Genomic DNA, 21,414 nt, shown 5'->3' with positions numbered 1-21,414 from the left:
ATCTGCCATTTTGTTTTTATAGATAATGATGTGCTAATTTCTGATTTTACTTATGAAGAAAGATTCTTCTCATTGCAAAATATACAGCACAACCCCCTCAAGTGTTATTCAACTTTTGTTCTTAAAATGTGAACCTACAGACAAACAAATTAGTGATACTGAAAGCACTAGAGGCTTGAGTATATGTAATTTGCATATCGACAGGCTAATTGCTTGCAAGTGTTCTTTTAGTAGCAGATTGACTTTATTGATGCATTTCTTTTTGTTTCTAGTTTTCTGAGAAGCTGTAATATTCATCTGTTAGATCAGTGTTTTTTCCCACATTTATAGTCACTTTACAAAAACTCTTCAATGTGCAATGTTAACAATTTCTTGATCCTTAAACTTTTTGATTTACCTTTGTATAAAAGGTTATTTACACCCTTCAAAAAACACTCTTTCCCTCCCTGCAACTCCCACAGCTGTACTGGGCAGTGTATAGCCTCATTTACTGCTTAACTTATTTACAATCACCATCACAATATCATGTGTATCCATTCCAACTCATTGTGAAAAAGATAATGCATGTCTGTGTGCAAATATTGATATTCCTTTTACATTTTATTGTATTAACACTTATTCACTCCTTACTAAAATCAGTTTTGAGTCTCATTTTAATGGATTTTTTTTAAATGACTAACCTTAGCAAGATGCTAGAGTCGGTAATCAAAGGAGAAATAGGTAGTCATTTAGAAAAGATTGAAGTAGTTAAGCAAGTCAGTGTATGGTTTTATGAAAGGTAAATCATGTTTGTCAAATTTGCTTGAGTCGTTCGAGGATATAACAAACAGAGTTGACAGAGGGGATTCGACAAGGTGCCACTTAAAAGAATGGTGCACACGATGAGAGAATGGATTGGTTATCACGTAGAAGATAGAGAGCTGGAATAAATGGATCTTTTTCAGGCTGGAAGGATGTAATTAGTAGAGTACCCAGGGATTGGTTCTTGGCCTTCAATTATTTACTTTTGATGATATCAAGGAGGGGGGCACAATGTAAGGTATCCAAATTTGCTGACGACACAGAAATGAGTGGAAGGGCATGTTGTGATGAGGATATCATGACGCTGCAGCTGGATATAGATGGGTTAGGCAAGTCAGTTTAATATGGGGTCATGTACTTCAGTAAGAAGAATCTAAAGGCAGAGTATCATTTTAATGGAGAGAAATTGCAAATGAGTGAAGTACTGAGGGGTCCAGGTGCTCTTGTGTATGAATCACAAAAAGTTAGCAGGCCAGGTCAGCAAGTTGTTAAAACAACAAAGTGCATATTGACCTTTATTTGCAGGGGCGATGGATTTAGAAATGGGGAAGTATTGTTACAATTCTAAAGGGTATCAGTGAAGCCATGCCTGGAGTAGTGTGTACAGGTTTGGTTCCCTTATTTAAGAAAGGATATAGCAGCATTGGAGGCAGTGGAAAAGAGATTCACCATGCTAATACCTGAGATGAGAGGATTATCCTATCACAAACAGCTAAAGAAGTGAATCTTTTTTTTGGCATTTAGAAGAATGTGAGGTGAATGTATTGAAATGTGTAAGATCCTAAGGGGGCAGTCATTTAAAACTCAGATGCATAGAAATTCTTGCATGAACCTCTGAAATTCTCTGCCCTGGAGGTTGTGGAGGCTAGAACATTGGAGGTATTTAAAGTGGTGGTAGGTAGATCCTTGAAAAATTGGGGAACTGGTACAGGAGAGGAGTGAGGTTTGGAGCAGATCAGCCACAACCATATTGGATGGTGGAGCAGGCTTGAGGGGCTAGGCAGCCTTTTCCTGCTTCAATACTCTTCTGATCTTGTAGGTTGGGTATAATATACTAAGCACATGCAGACATTAAATAGGATTCTTTTCACTTTAATGGAAATCTGCTATATCTTTTTGTTGTGAGAAAAACTAATTTGTACTGTACTGAAGAAGTTTTCAAACATTATTTGTTGCTTGCAACATTTCTCGGATGTGATATGCAAAGTTAAGAAAGGTGATCTTAAATGTGAACATCTTTTAACTTTAATGGAACTTAATGGAATGAATTTGACTTGAACATTGTGGTGAAGATGATGTGGGACAGACACAAAACAAGTCTGAGTGCAGATTTGCAAAACCAGCAAGATACTGAGTCAGATATCTGGGAAGAATAGGTAGTGAAAGATGCTGAGGTTTGCAGGCTTTCTTGATATTTGGCATTTATACATATACTTTTTAGTCATTTGCCAATCCAGGCCTCTCGTCCAATGCTGTGCAGATATAATGACTGTATTTCTAGTTCACTTCTTTTCTTGGCACTGTTTTGTACAATAGGAAATTCTTTCAAATCGAAGTATTTTGTATTATTGAAACCACAATTTTGAGTAGTAGAATGTTTTTGGTAAGACATTTTCCCTTGTGGTTCAGCTGTACTTGCTCCAGGACATTTAAAGGGAGGTATGAGATATTAAGGTTTTGGAAATGGCAATACAACTACATACCAAGAGGACAAAAAAATGTTTTCAGAATTGCATAAATTTGCATCATAGAAATGAGTTATTTGACTTATTTTATACATGCCAGCTGAAAAGTGAAAGGTAGACTAGATATACTAAGGGGTTTGGTGTTTAAAATCACTTCTGTAAGTGACCTTGTACACTGCTTTATCTGTCCAATATTTGGTTAAAGGACTTTAAAATTAAATTGAAAAGCATTATCACTGTTCCAGCTTATTGGGTTATTATGTATGCCTATGGACAAAGTGTTTATTGGCAGAGGGATGGATGTACACTCTATTAAATAATGGCTCATTAAACAAGGACTCATGAACTGCATAGTTCTGGTAATTTTCAAATGTTAACCGACCTTATGGTTAAAAGAAGGTGCTTCTGGATTATCTACGTACACTGATAATATGTGAAACACTGTTGACTTCCTTCCTGTTGCAATGCTGGAATCACTGATGTGGTTTTGTCTCTGTTAGTCTCAAGTTGATAAAGGTTAAAGTCAACCTCTCTGTGCTCTAGTTTTAGAGACATAATGGCGCAATTTCAGTCTTTGAAAAAAATACCGATGATAGTGTTAGGAATGTAGGAACATATGATTAGGAGCAGGAGAAGGCCTCTCAGCCCTTCAAGCCTGCTCCACAATTCATGACATCATGGCTGATCTGATTGTGACATTAAATCTGCATTCCTGCCACCTCCCCAGTAACCTTTCACCCCTTGCTGAAGTGAATCTATCTAGCTCTGTCTTAAAATTATTGAAAGACTCTGGATCTATCCGCCTTTGAAGAAGGGAGTTCCAAAGATTCGTGACCCCCTAGCCAGCAGTTGCAGCACTCTCTGACTTGTGGTTTCAAGCCCCCTTCCAAAAGCTTGAGAATGTAATCTAAGCTGATACTTCAATGCAATACTGACACTGCAAAATTGAAGATGTCATTTTGAAGATGAAACATTGAAAATGATTTTGCCTGCCCTATTGGAGGGAGGTAAAAGATCTCGTGGCATTAATTAAAGACGAGCTTGGGAATTTTCCTATTATTAATTTCTCAGTTACTTAACCAGGTGGTCATTGTTTTTTGTAAGATTTTCATGTGCATAAAGTTGCTGCCAAGTTACCATATATTACAAAGGCAACAACACATTTTGCTGCGAATCATTTGGAAGGTTACGAAAGACATGATATAAATCCAAGTTTATACTTTTTCATTCTATCTGTTCTATTGTTTTGCATTAACAGCCATTTGTAGTTACTTAAAAGAGTAAAGTTTGAAAAAAATCTCCCTGCAATCTGCTTAAATGTAACCAAACCATATCTAAGTTAAGCTGATCAAACTGAATAGAGTGAATTGTAAGCAAAAACACAACATGGAATGCTTTTGAGGAACTATGTATTTGATGTGGCTGTGACTCATTCCAGACCTATGTGATAGAGCAGTCATTAGAAACACAAGTATGCCACTTAATGCTGATTCATTATAGCTCTCTTGGTCCTGAAACCTGGAAGTGCACAAGTATATATCCTCTTGTATTTTTAAAAAAGACATCTACTTGGACTGTCCACTGCTTTGTCAAGAACCAGATGTAAATTAAATCTCTGCTGGAACTCCCACATCAATGCTGCATGGCTCAGTGTGTTGAATAACCCACCAAGGCAATATACAGTGGCTTAAGTGGAGAGCTAGTGTTGTGCGGGCTGGGACAAGTGGTGCAACCCTACTTTGAGATTATGGCCAATGATCAGCATGAGCTTGTTATCCTAGGGCACTCTTGGGGAAGCTGCACAGCCCAACAGAGAGAGAAGACAGCAGCTTCCATCACTTTCAACAGGAGGTGATGAAAGAAGTGGGGCAGTCTGTCAATTTGTGGCTCAGCCCTGCCAGTCCCTTGTAGCAGCTGCACTCATTGTTCCAGCCAGCCTGTGGCCCGGTGCCCCACTTCCCACTGCTGAGTAGCTGCACTACTCGCCTTGACCCAGCCATAACCATCTCTCACAGGCAGGTGATGCACATTGCCTCAGTGGATCAGTCCACACTGTGCACCAAGGCAATGAGATCACTTCAATTGTTTTATTACTATCAGCTGAGGGCACGAGGTCATGCCAGGTTCTCAGCACAGTGTTGCATCTGAGCCGCTTTTGCACTGATTCTGCTGGCATGCTCGAATACATCCTGAGTTGTATATGAGGTACTAGTATTCCTAGAATGTGCACTTCAGTTATCAATAAAGGAACCAATAACCTTGTAACAATGAGCATTTTATCTGTGGTCACATAGGGACTAGATGAATTGTTCTTTACATGTTTCATCCACCCTTTGTGCAGTGATGTTTCTCTTAAGGCAAAAGTTTTTCAAAATACATGTTTCCATATGTTTGTTCAATTGTACATATCACATACTGTTTCAGACTTCTTGTTTGTTTTTGTCAAGATTCTGCTGCTAGAGTTGCAAAATGAAGGCAATGAAAAAAAGAGGAAGAAAGTTTTATTGCAAACAAAACTGAAAAGAGATGAAAATAAAGGGCAAGACATACTCGACTTTGTAGTTGAAGCCACCAAGCTTACATTTCCGAACAACCAAGGAGTCAAAGGTAGAACAAAAATCTAATTTATTCTTTATTATGAAAGGTATTGCATATTATTTGATGTCACCAATTGTAAAGATTCAGTTGCAGCATTAAGACAATGAATAAAAGTAGAATTTTGCTTCATACCTCTTTGAACAAGTTGGTTTAATTACCTTGACATTTTTTTGAAAATTCATTCAACTGTAAGGATGTGGTGATGAGTCGTCTTTTTAAACCACTGCGATCTGTGCAGTGAAGGGAATCCTACTTTTCTGGGTAGGCATTTACTGTTAGCTAGGCACTTCCAGGATTTTGACCAGACAATGAAGGAGCAGTGATCTATTTCCTACTCATTGCATACTATGACTTGGAATGGAATTTAGAGATGATAGCCTATTTATGTTGGGACTTGTGATTTTATGTTTTCATATTTAAGAGGGGAATTGAAATGAATTTTTATTTATTGCAGCAAAATGGAAAGAATTTGCCTGCAACATTTAATTTTATTGAACACATATTCATTAGATATTAGATATTTATTTATTAGTCACATGTACATCGAAACACACAGTGAAATATGTCTTTTTGCGTTGCTAAGAATGTGCTGGGGGCAGCCTGCAAGTGTCGCCACTTTTCGGATGCCAACATAGCATGCCCACAGCTCCTACCCTGTACGTCTTTGGAATGTCGGAGGAAACCCACACAGACAAGGGGAGAACATACAAACTCCTTACAGTCAGCAGTGGGAATTGAACCCAGGTCGCTGGCGCTGTAATAGCATTATGCTAACTGCTATGCTGTGAAGCACTTGGGGATGTCCCAAAGTCCTATCAGACCACTGAATTCCTCTAGCAGTTTTTTTTTGCCATACATGTCCCAGTTTATTCTTTTCACTTTTTTTCTCATACCTTGTGTTGATTATCATTTGGAATCACCTAGAACTGCCTCAGAGTTTGCAAATGATAAACTTAGAAAAGCAGTGAACAATGAGAAAGGTATTAACATATACTAGAAGGAAGTAGACTGATGCACAAGATATTTGTGGACTTCTTAGTAGCACAGCAAATATCTGTGCTCTGGAGTGCATTTCTAGAAAGGTGGTGGAAGCATATTTAATAACAATTTACTGTAGAGATTAGTTACTTGAAAGGTGAACATTCATGGTGTTCTGGGGAGGGGGTAGGAAAGTGGGACACATTGTATAGATCTTTTAAAAGTGGCACAGACACCACGATGCAAAAGATCTTTAGGGGCCAAGACAGTGTAAATGTTGAGAATCTTGAATGAGGCCACATAGTTACAGGATTAGGTGGACAATCATTTAAAACTGAGGTGATTAAAAACTTTTTGAAGGCGTGGTGAATCTCTGGAACTCTGTAGCCAAGGAGTTGTGGAGGCTAGATCATTGGAGCAATTTAAGGAGGAAGTAGATAGATTCTTGAAATATTAGGGAATTGAATGCTATGGGGAACTGGCACAGGAGAGGTGATGAGGCCTAGGGTAGATCAGCCATGATCATATTGAATGGTGGGGCAGGCTTAAGGGGCCAAGCAGACTACTCTTGCTCTTATTTTCTTATATTCTTGTGTTCAAATGGTATTCTGTGCTGTATTATCCTCTGATTCTAATACAACTGTTAGTGACTTGACGTGGTTTATTAATTTTAAACAGGAGGGAGTATGTTGTGTTTCTCCTTCATTTAACTGTCAGTGCAGAAGCCAAGCTCACGGTTTACTTTGAGCACTTTGTACATTCTGTACACCTGAGCATGAAGTTATGCACAAGAACTTCAGTCTGATACTGAAATACCAGTCCTTCCAAATTTATTTTATGCCTGGTGTTGAAATTTAAACAATAAAATGCATTATTCCAGAGCACATTATTTTTCTCTTTTTGTTTTCTTTCTAGTTCACTTGAGATAGTTGTCTTGTGTCAGTGTGTTATACTCTGAGTGGCTTCCAATAACAGGGCAGATTGGCTTTTTCTCGTATGTTCATATGGACACTGAGCATAAGTGAACTATTTGATCTTAATTCTATCTTCTCAGCAGAGTTCACTAAATTGCAATTAGGAGTAGGAGGCCAAGTTATTTTTAACCCTTGCTTAAAATCAAGCAATTCTTATTGAGTAGCAGAGCAGTCACAATGAGCTGAATGGCCCACACCTGCTTCTATTTCCTATGTTTTGACCAGGTCAGTTCATTTGTTCATAGCATTGGCTTAGTTATGGACTGGCTTTATCAACTGAAGCCCACAGTGAATAGAGTCTTCCACTTCATATTTGAATCTATCAGCATTTTACTAAGTCTGGTTTATGGGTCTCGTCATTTGTATGTCTGGTAGCAAACTCCCAAAATAAGCACTATACTCCAAGGTAGTCAGGCAAGTTATTCCCAGAAGGATAGAGAAAATGCTTTAAGGATGCCTTCAAAGCCTCATTAACATTCTTACTAACTCTGAAAATGGAGGAGCAGAAAATTTCTGACCCAAGATCATTGCAATTGTCAGAGAGGTATCTGGATAGGTATCAGTCCCTCTTGGAGCACGTGAATGCCAACAGTAGATAGCAAAGGCAGTGTAGAACAATCCAAACCATCCAACTACCCATTCTCTCCCAGATTCAGCTGCCCCACTATAATAGTGTGTGCTATTCCTGCAAAGGTCTCATTAGTCATTCAGAACCCAAGGAATTGTGGAAGCAAAGCATCCTTGACTCTGAAGGATTTCTTGAAAGAGGGAGAGTTATCTTTTATTGGTCATCTATTCTCCACTAAAAACAAATACAGTATTCAGGTTTCTGTTCATAATTTGCATTCCATCATGTCATTTGTTTCCCATGTTTCAGTATTTAATGTTGAATCCCAAAATTACAACAGTGATTTCATACTCATTGTCATTTTCTACAGAACTTGAGAAAGTCATTTGGCCTTTCTGGCTTGTATCACTTCTTTGAAATGTAACCTCCTTCTGTTTTCCATTTAAATGTAAAATAAAGTTCTAGCATCGTGAAAGAGGAAGGCTTTGTGTGGAGAACAAATATCCTTGCTGTTGTGCTGAGCTCAATTACAGCAGTGGAGAAAATGTATGAGAGGGAGTAATTGTCATGTATTTAATATATTCTAGTATGACCAGATCCTTGGGGATGAATTTATCTTTTCTGTGAACAAAGTAAGGAGTCAAATATTTTCAGATTCTTTCTTGAGTCACCCAGGAAACAACCTATTTGGATTGAGAGTGTCGGTCTTGCCCTTTTTGGCTCCATTATATTTTTTTTTAAATGAGTTCCACTGAGTAGATATCTGAAGTGTCACTGGAAATCAGCAGAAAGTTGCAATGATAAGTAAATACAGAAAATGTTGGAAATACTCAGCATGTCAGGCAGCATTTGTGTAAGCAGAAACAGTTAATATTTCAGGTTGAAGACATTTTGTTGAAAGTTGCATCAAAATCCTTTTGTGGATATTTCTTTGCTATGCACACATTTCATATACCACTGTATGTACTCTTAGATCCTGTCGACATGTATCTGGGATCTATACATGTAGACAATAATTTCTTCTGAAAGTAAGCTGCATTACTTAAATACGCTCATTTAGAAACCCGTTGCAGTAGGTGTGGATGCCATATGCTATTGTCAGCAATGACAAGTTGATTCCACACTCTTTCAGTGATTAATTATAGTATCTGGTAAACTGAGCATTTCCTATCATTATTGTCAGCGTAACCTATTGATAAGGATTTTATTTGCTTGACTGCACTACTGTAGAATTATACACAGTAAAAAGACATTTCACCCTGAGTGTCTGTTCAAGCTCACAGAGAGCTATCACTCAGTCCCATATGTGCTTCTTCCACAAATTAAATGTAAATATCCAAATCCCCTTTAAAATTTACCACTGAATTTGCATCCATAGTCCTTCAGATAATGCATCACAAATCATAACAGCTGATTGAATGAAAAAAAACTCCTCAAAATTGTTCTGATACAAAATGCTGGAGGAACTCGGCAGGTCAGGCAGCATCAATGGAGGGAAATAAACAGTCGACGTTTCCGGTCGAGACCCTTCATTAGGACTGGAAAGGAAGAGCGCAGAAGCCAGAATGAGAAGGTTGGGGCTTCTTATTCTGGCTTCTGCCCTCTTCCCCTGACTTTTTTATTCTAGCTTCTGCCCTCTTCCTTTCCAGTCCTGATGAAGGGTCTTGGCCTGAAATGTTGACTGTTTATTTCTGTTCATAGGTGGTGCCGGCCCTGCTGAGTTCCTCCAACATTGTGTGTTGCTCCAGATTCCAGCATCTGCAGAATCACTTGTGTCTCAAAATTGTTCTTGTGTTTCTCCATTCCATGCCCTCAGCTTTTTTTTGCCAAATATCTTAAATCTTTGTTCACTAGCCAACAAGTGGAAAGTTTCTTCTTACCCTGCAATAAAATGAACATTTGACTTGCATAAGTGAATTAAACCATCAGTTTTACTATAGTTTGATTGGAAGGCATATAAGCTAAGCTATTTTATTATTGGATTTCCAATTCAAGTAATCCTTTGGGACCCAATAAATTTTTTTCAAAAAGAAAATGAACTTTGTATTATGAAAAGCAAATTGCCTATCAGTTAAATAAAGTTGAAATGTTTCCACAAAAAGTCTTTGCAGATGTTTGCATACTGTGCATAATGCTGTCAAGTGGCCAAAGAGTGTTGAAACATCATGATGAGTTTGTATTTACAAAACACATGAACAAATATTGACATAAAGTATGACAAAAATGTGACAACGAAATGAAAGCAGATGGAAAATTATCAATGATGCATCAATAGCTATGGTGATAACCTATTCTTGTTAAATTGTGATTCATTTTTCTAAGGTAAACGTGTGGTGCGGATCAAAGAATTCCCTGTTCACGGAGAGAATGTTTGCAGATCAGCTTCACTTTACGTTGTGCCAGCAGCAATTAAAGGTATCCGATGTTAATACTATAATGTCAAAGGCATATATAGCAATAGAGAATAGTTGGCTGCCTCTCCGTCAGCTAAAGAAGAATTTATTTTCAGTTTTGCGGTCTTGCAGGCTCCCTCTGAACCTGCAGCAGCAACAGTAAGAATGTTCCTCACTTCCAGCATTAGTTTGAGAGGATAAGAATTGCTTTATTCATGCTACTAATGTAGCTTTTGGGGTGTCTGTTCGCTATTGGGATAGGATATTCCCAGTAGATCTAGTAGAAAATCTTTGAAAAATGGTGGAAGTTGGCACAGATGTGTAAATATTGTCTTCGAGAATGGCTGGCACCTTCAGTACAATGTTCAAATAATTTGAGTTGCTTTCTGTGACACGTGACAATACAGATGTTTTTATGAGAAAGTGATGTAAGTTTATATAAGTTAATATAAGTTTATAATGTAAAATGCAGTTCAGCTTCAGTTCAAAATCATGTTAATATGGAAAAGGCAAAGTAGATTGTATCATTTTGTATTCATTACAGAATTGCGTTTATTGACCTGGTGTGCATGAATGAAACTTAATAAAATGTCAGTTATTGCACTTATTTACTGGTGCTTCTGTCATTTGCAGATAATAGCAAGATATCCTATTGCCTTGGAGCACCAGGTTTTTACTGCTTCCAGGATATTATGCGTGTGTGTAGTGAAACCAGTAATCATTTTTCTACCCTCAGTGCGAAAATGTTGATTGCCTTGGACAAGTAAGAAAGTTAATAGTTATTCATCATTTATTTATATGTATTCATAGTGATCAGAAGTGGTAAAAATTACATATAATGCTCTGCAATTCCTAATGAGTAAACCTTTGACAATAGTATCTTGAAACTGAATTTAAATTGTGTAAGAGAAATTCTGTGCCACTCTTCCTCTAATAATTAATTTCCTATCGCATTACTTCAGATCATAAGTGATGAAAATTGCACAATGTTTAGATATCCCTGATAAAGAACTTCATCTTGAAAATGTGAATAAGAAATATGTAAGAGAAGCTCTGACCAACTCTCACACCAGTGATTACTTTCCTCCCCTCAACTAGCACTGTACTACTGCTCAGATAAGATCAGGAGCTTTAAGTTTCAGGGTTCAGTATGCTGTCCTGAACAATTGAGAGCTCTTCTGTTCTTTCACTTTATTTTTAAAATTTATGTGTAGATATAATTTACAGTGAGAAAGTAATTTCTTGTGAGTTGAGAGTTATCGTATTTCTAGCAAACTTCATTGTTAGCTTTGCAAGATTGCACCCTGTACTGCCACTTAGATTAGTCGTTAAACATATTACAGAAAGTAATGTCTGCTATTTATAGTTTTTTAATGCTGTGAGAATTATTAATTGCCATCCATGAATGGCATCCAGGAGAGCTATTGAATTTCTTATGGGAAAATAGCCATTTAAAAACTACATAAAACAGGTTTTGCTAAAACAGGGGACCTCACATCATAGCTGTTAGTTTGATTTTTAAATTCTCATTTAAGTGTTAAAAGATCTTGCACACAGTTAGCGAAGCATAAACTGGTAAAACCTCAGAGGAGAAATGGAGCATTTGGGATTTTGGTAAACGTAGACAGAGGCTGAACAGGACCATCAGCCCATGATGCCAAATTAATCTAATCCCATCTGCCTGCACATGGTCTATATCCCTCCATTCCCTGTCTGTCCATGTACCTGTCTAAATGCCTCTTTAAAGTTGCTGCTGTACTTGCTTCCAGCACCTCTCCTGGCAGCACATTCCAGGTACCCACCATTCTCTGTATATAAAAAAAACTTGACTTGTAAATCTTCTTTAAACTTTCCCCCTCTCACCTTAAGGCTATGCCCTCTCGTATTTGACATTTCTGGCCAAGGAAAAAGATTCTGACTATCTACCCTATCAATGCCTCTCATAATTTTATATGTTTCTATCAGGTCGCGCCTCAGCCTCCAACGCTCCAGAGAAAACAATCTAAGTTTGTCCACCTCCTAGTAGCTAATACACTCCAATCCAGGCAACATCCTGGTGAACCTCTTCTGCACTCTCTCCAAAGCCACCACACCCTTCCTGTAATGTGGTGACCAGAAGTGCACACAATACTTCAAACGTGGCCTAACCAAAGTTTGATACAGCTGCAACATGACTTCCCGACTTTGATACTTAATATCCTGAATGATGAAGGCAAGAATGCCATATGTCTTCTTTACCATAATATCTATTTGTGTAAGGGAGCTAGGCACTTGTACTCCAAGAACCCTTTGTACATGCGTGCTCCTAAGGGCCCTGCCATTTACCGTTTACTTTTCATTTGCACTTTGGGAAGTCAAGTGCAATAGCTCACACTTGTCTCGATTAAACTCCATCTGCCATTTCTCTGCCCATATTTCCAACTGATCTATATCCTGCTGTATCCTTTGACAACCTTCCTTACTATCCACAACTCTGCCAATTTTTGTGTCGTCTGCAAACTTGCTAATCAGCCCACCTACATTTTCATCCAAATCATTTATATGTATATATCACAAACAAAAGTACCAGCACTGATCCCTGCAGAAAACCACTGGTCAGAGACCTTCAGTCAGAATAACATCCCTTCACCATTACCCTCTGTCTTCCAAGGTCAAGCCAAATTTGAACCCAATCTACCATCATTGTGAATTCTAAGTGTGTTAATCTTCTGGATCACTGACCATGATGGACCTTGTTAAGTGCTTTACTAAAGTCCCTGTATTCAACATTCACTGCCCTACCCTCATCAATCATCTTCATCACCTCCTCAAAAAAATACTCAATCAAGTTTGGAAGACATGACCTCCCCTGCACAAAGCCACGCTCATTATCACTAATAAGTCCGTGCTTTTCCAAACATGAGCAAATCCTGGCCCTAAGAATCTTCTCCAGTAATTTCCCTACCACTGATGCAAGGCTCATCGACCTATAGTTTACTAATTATCTCTATTGCCCTTCGTTAACCAAGGAACAACATTGGCTATTCTCCAGTCATCTGGGACCTCACCTGTGGCTAAAGAGGATACAAAGATTGGGCCCTGGGGACTTATCCACCTTAATGTTCTTCAAGCTGCCAGTCCTGCACTTCTCTCAACCAAGTCTCTGATGGCCACAACATCATAGGACTATGCACTAATCTAGGCTGTAAATTCATGCTGCTTGACCTGCTGGGTTCCTCCAGCAGATTTTGTTGCTCCAAATTCCAGCATCTGCAGCGTCTTGTTCATTTGCCTTGCTCCTAATACTCCTTGCAGTGAAATAAATACACTTCAGCCCATGAGTTAGTGACCAATAAGATAATTTGCCCATTTCCTTAACCAATGAAATTCAAGGATTGAGAAATAAACTGCAGAAAGGACTGGGAAGAATATGAATTCTAATGGATTGTTTTGAGGCCATTAACCCTTGATGCTACTTGGAGAACCTCTGCCTTGCAGCTCCATCGACCCAGGTTCAATCTTGACTTTGGGTGCTGTATTTGTGGAGTTTGCATGCTCTACCTGTAACCATGTGGGTTTCCTCCCAAATCCCAAAGATGTGTGGGTTGGTAGGTCAACTGATCACTGTAAATTGTCCCTAGTGTGCAGGTGAGTGATAGATTCTGGAAGGTGTTGGTGGAAATGTGGGCAGAATAGACCTTGGAAAGGATGCAAGAGAGATTTTCCAGGATGCAGCCTGGATCGGAGGGTATGAGGTGTCGGTATTCACGGTGGAGGACACGTCTAACATGCCAAAGAGAGATGTTATGGATATGATGGGAGGTGAGGACCTTGATACAATTGCTGTCACTAAAGGGGTACTGATGAGCAAACTAGTGGGCCTAAAGGTTGACAAGTACCCTGGTCCTGATGGGATGCATCCCAGGGTACTGAAAGAAATGGCGGAAGTTATAGGAAGATAGGGAATGTCACGCCATTGTTTAAAAAAGGATGTAGGCAAAAGGCAGGTGACTATAGGCCAGTGAGCTTAATGTCTGTAGTTGGGGAAATGCTTGAAGCTATCATTAAGGAAGAAATAGCGAGACATCTGGATAGAAGTAGTTCCATCAGACAGACTCAGCACGGATTCAGGAAGGGTAGGTCTGTTTGACAAACTTACTGGAGTTCTTTGAGGATATAATGAGCGCAGTGGATAGAGGGGAACAGGTAGTTGTTGTATACTTGGATTTCCAGAAGGCATTTGATAAGGTGCCGCGTAAAAGACTTATCCATAAGATAAGGATGCATGGAGTTGGGGTAATGTATTAGCATGGATAGAGGATTGGTTAACCAATAGAAAGCAGAGAGTTGGACTAAATGGGTGTTTCTCTGCTTGGCAATCTGTGGTGAGTGGGGTGCCGCAGGGGTCAGTGCTGGGACTGCAACTGTTCACGATACGCATTAACGATTTGGAAGAGGGGATAGAGTGTAGCATATGTAGGTTTGCTGATGACGCTAAATTGAGTGGAAAAGCAAATTGTGCAGAGGATGCAGGGAGTCTGCAGCGAAATATAGATAGGTTACATGAGTGGGCAAGGGTCTGGCAGATGGAGTACGATGTTGGTAAATGTGAGGTCATCCACTTTGAAAGGAAAAATAGAAGAACAGATTATTACTTGAACGGTGAAAGATTGCAGCATGCTGTTGTGCAGAGGGACTTGTGAGTGCTTGTGCATGAATCGCAAAACTGGTTATCAAAAAGGCAAATGGAATGTTGGCCTTCATTGCTAGAGGGATTGAATTTAAGAGAAGGGAGGTTATGCTGCAACTGTACAGGGTACTGGTGAGGCTGCACCTGGAGTACTCTGTGCAGTTCTGGTCTCCTTACTTGAGGAAGGTTATACTGGCTTTGGAGGCAATGCAGAGGAGGTTCACCAGATTGATTCCGGAGATGAGGGGGTTAGCCTATGAGGAGAGATTGAGTCGCCTGGGACTATACTCGTTGGATTCAGAAGAATGAGAGGGGATCTTTTAGAAACATATAAAATTATGAAAGGGATAGATAAGAAGGATGCAGGAAGGTTGTTTCTACTGATAGTTGAGACTAGAATGAGGGGACATAGCCTCAAGATTCGGGGGAATGGATTTAGGACGGAGATGAGGAACTGCTTTTCCCGGAGAGTAGTGAATCTGTGGAACTCTCTTCCCAGGGAAGCAGTAGAGACTACCTCATTAAATATATTTAAGACACAGATAGATTTTTGCACAGTAGGGGAATTAAGCATTATGGGGAAAAGGCAGGTAGGTGGATCTGAGTCCACGGCCAGATCAGTCAGAGTCTTACTAAATGGTGAGGCAGGCTCAATGGGCCAGGTGGCCTACTCCTTCTCCTATTTCTTATGTTCTTATGTCCTTATAAGGAGAGGTTGGACAAACTTGGGTTATTTTCTCTGGAGTGTCAGAGGCTGAGGTGAGACCTAATAGAAGTCTATAAGATTATGAGAGGTAGAGATAGAGTAGACAGTCAGAATCTTTGTCCCAGGGTAGAAATGTCAAGTACTAGAGGACACGCATTTAAGGTGAGAGGGGGAAAGTTTAAAGGAGATGTGCATGGCAAGTTTTTGACACAGAGAGTGGTGGGTGCCTGGAACGGGTTGCCGGGAGGAGTGGTGGAAGCAGATACTATAGTGGTGTTTAAGAGGCTGTTAGATAGGCACATGAATATGCAGGAAATGGAAGGATATGGATCCTGTACAGGAAGAAGAGAATTAGTTTAATTCGCTTTGTGTTCTGTTGGGCCAAAGGGCCTGTTCCTGTGATGTACTGTTCTATGTTTGTGTAATCAAATGGGATCAGTGCAAGATTAGTGAAAATGTGTGCTTGATAGTTGGTACAGACTTGGTGGGCTGAATGGCCTGTTTCCCTGCTGAATCATTCTATAATTCTATTATTCCTGCACCTACCCCGTCATCTCTGTAAGAATTTTGTGCATTTCAAAGAAATTGCGTATCATCCTTCTATACTCCAGGGTATTGGACACGTCTGCTTAGTTACTCCTCGCAAGACAAACCCTGCATCGTTGGAATTTGGTGAACCTCTGCAGCACTTCCTCTGTATATCCTCCTTTAGGCAGGGAGAGCAGACCTGTATGCATGGGTGGTCTCTCCAGTGCTCAATACAGTGGGAGCAAGATATGTCTATCCTTGTATTTAACCTCTTGCAATAAAGGCCCACCTGCTGTTTGCCTTCCTAATTGCTTACTGTACCTATAGTGATTTGTGTACAAGGACAGCCAGATCCCTTTGAACATCAACACCCAATGATCTCTCAGCACCTAAAAATTATTCTGCCTTTCTATTTCTTCTATCAATACTCGTAAGAATAAAAGATACTTGGGCACTTTACCAGAGGATGGTTGGCTTATTTGAAAAGGTAGCACATTAAGCCTATCTAAGATAAGTGATCAGATAATCAGAAAACAATGGATGGATGACAAAACTTTTGAAAATTGTTTACTTAAAACATTGTTTTAAATCTTTTCGTAACCAGGTGGTTGGCAGAGCAACACACCATCTCCCATGCCATTCCAGGTCTTTTTAGGCCATCTCCTCTTGACAGAATCAAGTCTTGTGTTGCAAACCCTGCTTATGTCAATGAAATGGATCAATGTGAAAATACATTGCATGTGGGCTACACTGCTCTGGAAATTAAAAGCAAAATGATGGCACTGGAGAAGGCTGATCTCTGTATCTACAATCCTCTTTTTGGATCCGATCTGCAGTACACAAATAGGGTAGGACCTAAAAATCAACTATTTAAATAAAAGATGATCACCATGTAGTCATTCTGACTTAAGTTTGACACTGTGTTTATATTGGTTCTGAAGTAGTGCCAGTGAGCAACCTGGTTTCTTTCTCATTTACCTAAAGTACACTGAAGAAGGACACTGATTGAAATTTTGACTTGTACCTTGCATCCCCCTCCCCCAGCTTGTTCTCTTTGTGTTTAAACAGATACAATCATTCACAAGTAAACTGCATCCAAAATGTGAAGCATTCTAGTTCTTAGAAGATGGAATTGGTTGCATGAAACATTGCTTATTGCATGCATTTTAACTAGTTTATATCATTTGAGTTGTAGGTATCATTTTAGAAATTAAGTAAGGTAGAAATAATGAATGCATACATTTTATTGTGTTAAACACATAAGCATTTCTTTCCTTAATCAAGCATGTGGTTATAAAGAAGCACAAGAATGTGCTTAAAAGATATTTTATGTCAGTTTTACTTATTGCTGATGTGAAATATAAGATCTATACAATTATCATATTTTGAAATAAAAGTAGAAAATACCGAGCAGGTCAGGCAACATCCAACCTGAAATGTTAACTCTTTCTCTTTTCATGGATGCTCTCTGACCTGAGTACTTTTAGTATTTTACATCTATATTTAAGATTTCCAGCATCTGGATTATTTTGCTGTTGGATTGTCATATTTTAAAGCTGAATTTGACTTCTTTTTCAAACTATATGATCTGTTTCTAATCATCCTGAAGGGGAGAATGCTTAAATGTAAACGGTCTTTATTTTGTTGGTTCTGCTTAAAGGTAGATAAAGTGGTTATAAACCCATACTTTGGTCTGGGAGCTCCTGATTATTCCAAGATACAGATTCCAAAGCGTGAAAAATGGCAGCGCAGCATGAGTAGTATCATGGAGGACAAGTAAGTCCAGAAGCATTGCTAAATTTCTGTTTAATATTTCACTTGGCTAAAAGTATATGCGGAACCTAGAGAGAGATGCTCTTTTAACATTGCTTTATGGTAGCATTGCGTCTAGGATACATCTGAGCATCATTTGTTAAATATGCAGCCCTAAACTCAAGATCATTATCTGCAGCTTGTTGGCAGTACCTTCCTCAAGTGTGACTTTGTGAAATAAAAATAGGAAATACTCAGGAAGTCAGGCAGCATTTGCAGAGAGCAAAGCAGAATTAATGCTTCAGATTGATGGCCCTTCATGAGAAGTTGGAAAAGTTAGAAATGACAGGTGTTTTAGATTGTGGAGAAAGGAGAGGGATGGGAAGAACAAAAGGAAACTCTGTAATACAGTGGAAACCAAGAGAAGATAAGTCGCACAATTGGTGCTGGTTCTGGCTGAAAGAGGTGATAAAGTTTGTTAGTTGCAGCTGATTTGGCTGGAGGAGATGTGAATAGAAGGAGATTAAGAAGAACAGGGCAAGAAAAGAAAATGCTACAACAATATGGTGCAAAGTGCTGCATTTGTTGGAAATCTGAAATAAAGGAGAATGCTAGAAATATCCAGTGGCTTTGTAGAGGGAGAAAAATTGAGTTATGCTTGCAAGTTATTGACCTTTCATCAGAATTGACCAGTTCTGATGTAAACTGGAAAGACTGGTTATCTGTAATTTTTTAATTCAGCCTTGAGTTCTATGGGGTGTAAAATGCATAGTCAGCCATGTGATGTTCCTCAGGCTAATGTTGAGCTATGTTGGAATAGTGTAAGAAACCAAAGACAGAAGTTGGATGTGTGATGACGACTTCAATGAATAGAGGATGACAGGAAATTGGAAATTTAGCGTTATCCTTGTGACCGAACACTGCTTTCTGCAAAATGGCCACCCAATCTGTGTTTGGTTAGTTTGAAGTAGAGGAGACCACACTGAGAGCAATCAACACAGTATACCAACGGTAAGAAGTACAAGTGAATTGCTGCTTCATCTGGAAAGAGCACTTGGGTCTCTCAAAGGGAAGAGATAAAAGGCCAGGTGTTGCATCTTCTGCAGTTGCATGAGAAGGTGTCATGAGAAAGGGAGTGGGAGGTGGAGATGGAAAATGGGCCAGTAAGTCATCAAGGGAACAGTCCATTTGAAATGATGGAAGGGAATGAGAAGATGCGGATAGTGGCAGGATCATGTTGAAGGTGACAGAACTTATGGAGGATGATGTATTGAATGTGGAGGCTGGTAGGGTGGATGGTAAGGGTAACCTTATCCTTGCTCAGGGTGTGACAAGAGGGCATGAGAGCATACATGAAGGAAATAGAACAGACAAGATTGAGTGCCCTGTTAACAATATTGGAAAGATAGTTGTGATAAGGGGAAAAATAAGGATAGCTCTGAAGTACTGGTGTGGAAAGTGTCATCATAAGAACAGATTAAATGGAACCAGGGAAACTGGGATGGAATCTTTATAGGAAATGGGGTTGGGGGAGGTACAGTAATGATAGCTATGGGGCTTGGTTCTGACAAAAGTTTTTTTTGTATGTGAATATGGAAGTAATTTATCACACATGGAATGATAATATTGGTGGGCTGACTTTTTAAACATCCTCTTTTGCCCAAGGCATTACCTGAAACATTAGAATCCATTTCTGGAAATCAATGAGATGTAATTTATACTTGTTGATGTAAATGTTGGTTGGGACAAAGTTTTGACCTCGTAATAAGACACAAGAGCTAAATTGTCATTCAGGAAATAGAAATTGAGGTGCAAGTCAAAGACAGCATAAAAGCAAAAGAGAGGGCATACAATATTGCAAAAATTAGTGGGAAGCTTTTAAAAACCAACAGAAGGCAACTGAAAAAGCAGTAAGGGAATAAAAGATGAAATATGAAGGTAAACTAGCCAATAATATAAAGGAGGATACCAAAAGTTTTTTCAGGTATATAAAGAGTAAAAGAGAGGCAAGAGTGGACATCTGACCGCTGGAAATTGATGCTGGAGAGATAGTAATGGGGAACAGAGAAATGGCGGATGAACTGAATAAGTATTTTGCATCAGTCTTCACTGTGGAAGACACCAGCAACATGCCAGAAATTCGAGAGAGTCAGGGGGCAGAAGTGAGTGTAGTCACTATTACTAAGGAGAAGGTGCTTGGGAAACTGAAAGGTCTGAAGGGAGATAAGTCACCTGGACTGGATGGACTACACCCCAGGGTTCTGAAAGAGGTAGCTGAAGAGATTGTGAAGGCATTAGTAGCGATCTTTTAAGAATCACAAGATTCAGGAATGGTTCCAGAGGACTGGAAAATTGCAAATGTCACTTCACTCTTTAAGAAGGGAGGGAGGCAAAAGACAAGTAATTACACGCCAGTTAGCCTGACCTCAGTGGTTGGTAAGATGTTAGAGTCCATTCTTAAGGATGACGTTTCGGGGTACTTGGAAGCTCATGATAAAATAGGCCGAAGTCAATATGGTTTCTTTAAGGGGAAATCTTGCCTGAAAAATCTGTTGGAGTTCTTTGAGGAAGTAACAAGCAGGATAGACAAAGGAGAGTCAGTGGATGTTGTTCACTTGGATTTTCAGAAGGCCTTTGACTAGGTGCTGCACAGGAGGCTGCTAAACAAGATAGGAGTCCATGGTATTACAGGAAAGGTACTAGCATGGATAGAAGATTGGCTGACTGGCAGAAGGCAAAGAGTGGGAACAAAGGGGGCCTTTTCTGGTTGGCTGCCAGTGACTAGTGGTGTTCCGCAGGGGTCGGTGTTGGTCCGTTATTTTTCACGTTATATGTTAATGATCTGGATGACGGAATTGAGAGCTTTGTGGCCAAGTTTGCACATGATACAAAGATAGGTGGAAGGGCGGGTAGTGTTGAGGAAGCAGAGAGTCTGCAGAAGGACTTGGACAAGTTGGGAGAATGGGCAACGAGGTGACAGATGGAATACAGCGTAGGGAAGTGTATGGTCATGCACTTTGGTAGAAAGAATAAAGACATATACTATTTTCTAAACAGGGAGCGAATTCAGAAATCGGAGGTGCAAAGGGACTTTGGAGTCCTAATGCAGGATTCCCTAAATGTTAACTTGCCGGTTGAGTCGGTTGTAATGAAGGCAAATGCAATGTTAGCATTCATTTCAAGAGGACTAGGTTATAAAAGCAAGAATGTAATGCTGAGGCTTTATATGGCATTGGTCAGATCACATTTGGAGTATTGTGAGCAGTTTTGGGCCCCATATCTAAAGAAGGATGTGCTGGCATTGGAGAGGGTCCAGAGGAGATTTATAAGAATGATCCTAGGAGTGAAAGGGTTAATGTATGAGGAGCATTTGATGGTTCTGGGCTTGTACTCGCTGGAATTTAGAAGGATAAGGGAGGATTTCATAGAAACCTACCGAATAATGAAAGGCCTGGATAGAGTAAATGTGGAGTGGATGTTTCCAGTAGTGGGAGAGTCCAGGACCAGAGGGCACAGCCTCAGAATAGAAGGGGTTCCCTTTAGGACAGAGATGAGGAGGAATTTCTTTAGCCAGAGGGTGGTGAATCTGTGGAATTCATTGCCACAGACAGCTGTGGAGGCCAAGTCATTGGGTATATTTAAAGCAGAGGTTGATAGGTTCTTGATCAGTAAGGGGGTCAAAGGTTACGGGGAGAAGGCAGGAGAATGGGGTTGAGAGGGAAAATAAATCAGCCATGATCAAATGGCAGAGCAGACTCAAAG

At 39.6% G+C, this 21,414-nt stretch overlaps 1 protein-coding gene across 1 annotated transcript in view; it reads left to right on the top strand.

Moving 5' to 3' along the window:
* krit1 (KRIT1 ankyrin repeat containing) overlaps positions 1 to 21,414 on the top strand; it is a 50,436-nt gene that overhangs the window by 6,953 nt on the left and 22,069 nt on the right. Inside the window, exons 3-7 of the mRNA XM_052015413.1 lie at positions 4,934 to 5,093; positions 9,927 to 10,019; positions 10,631 to 10,760; positions 16,505 to 16,748; positions 17,561 to 17,676. Coding sequence (XP_051871373.1) covers positions 4,934 to 5,093; positions 9,927 to 10,019; positions 10,631 to 10,760; positions 16,505 to 16,748; positions 17,561 to 17,676 — 743 coding nt within the window. The remainder of the gene's footprint in view (positions 1 to 4,933; positions 5,094 to 9,926; positions 10,020 to 10,630; positions 10,761 to 16,504; positions 16,749 to 17,560; positions 17,677 to 21,414) is intronic.

The sequence above is a fragment of the Pristis pectinata genome, chromosome 5, assembly GCF_009764475.1.
Source record: "Pristis pectinata isolate sPriPec2 chromosome 5, sPriPec2.1.pri, whole genome shotgun sequence".
Taxonomy (NCBI): Eukaryota; Metazoa; Chordata; class Chondrichthyes; order Rhinopristiformes; family Pristidae; genus Pristis; species Pristis pectinata.
Note: the sequence above shows the minus strand (reverse complement) of the source record. Positions and strands in the feature narration are given on the sequence as shown.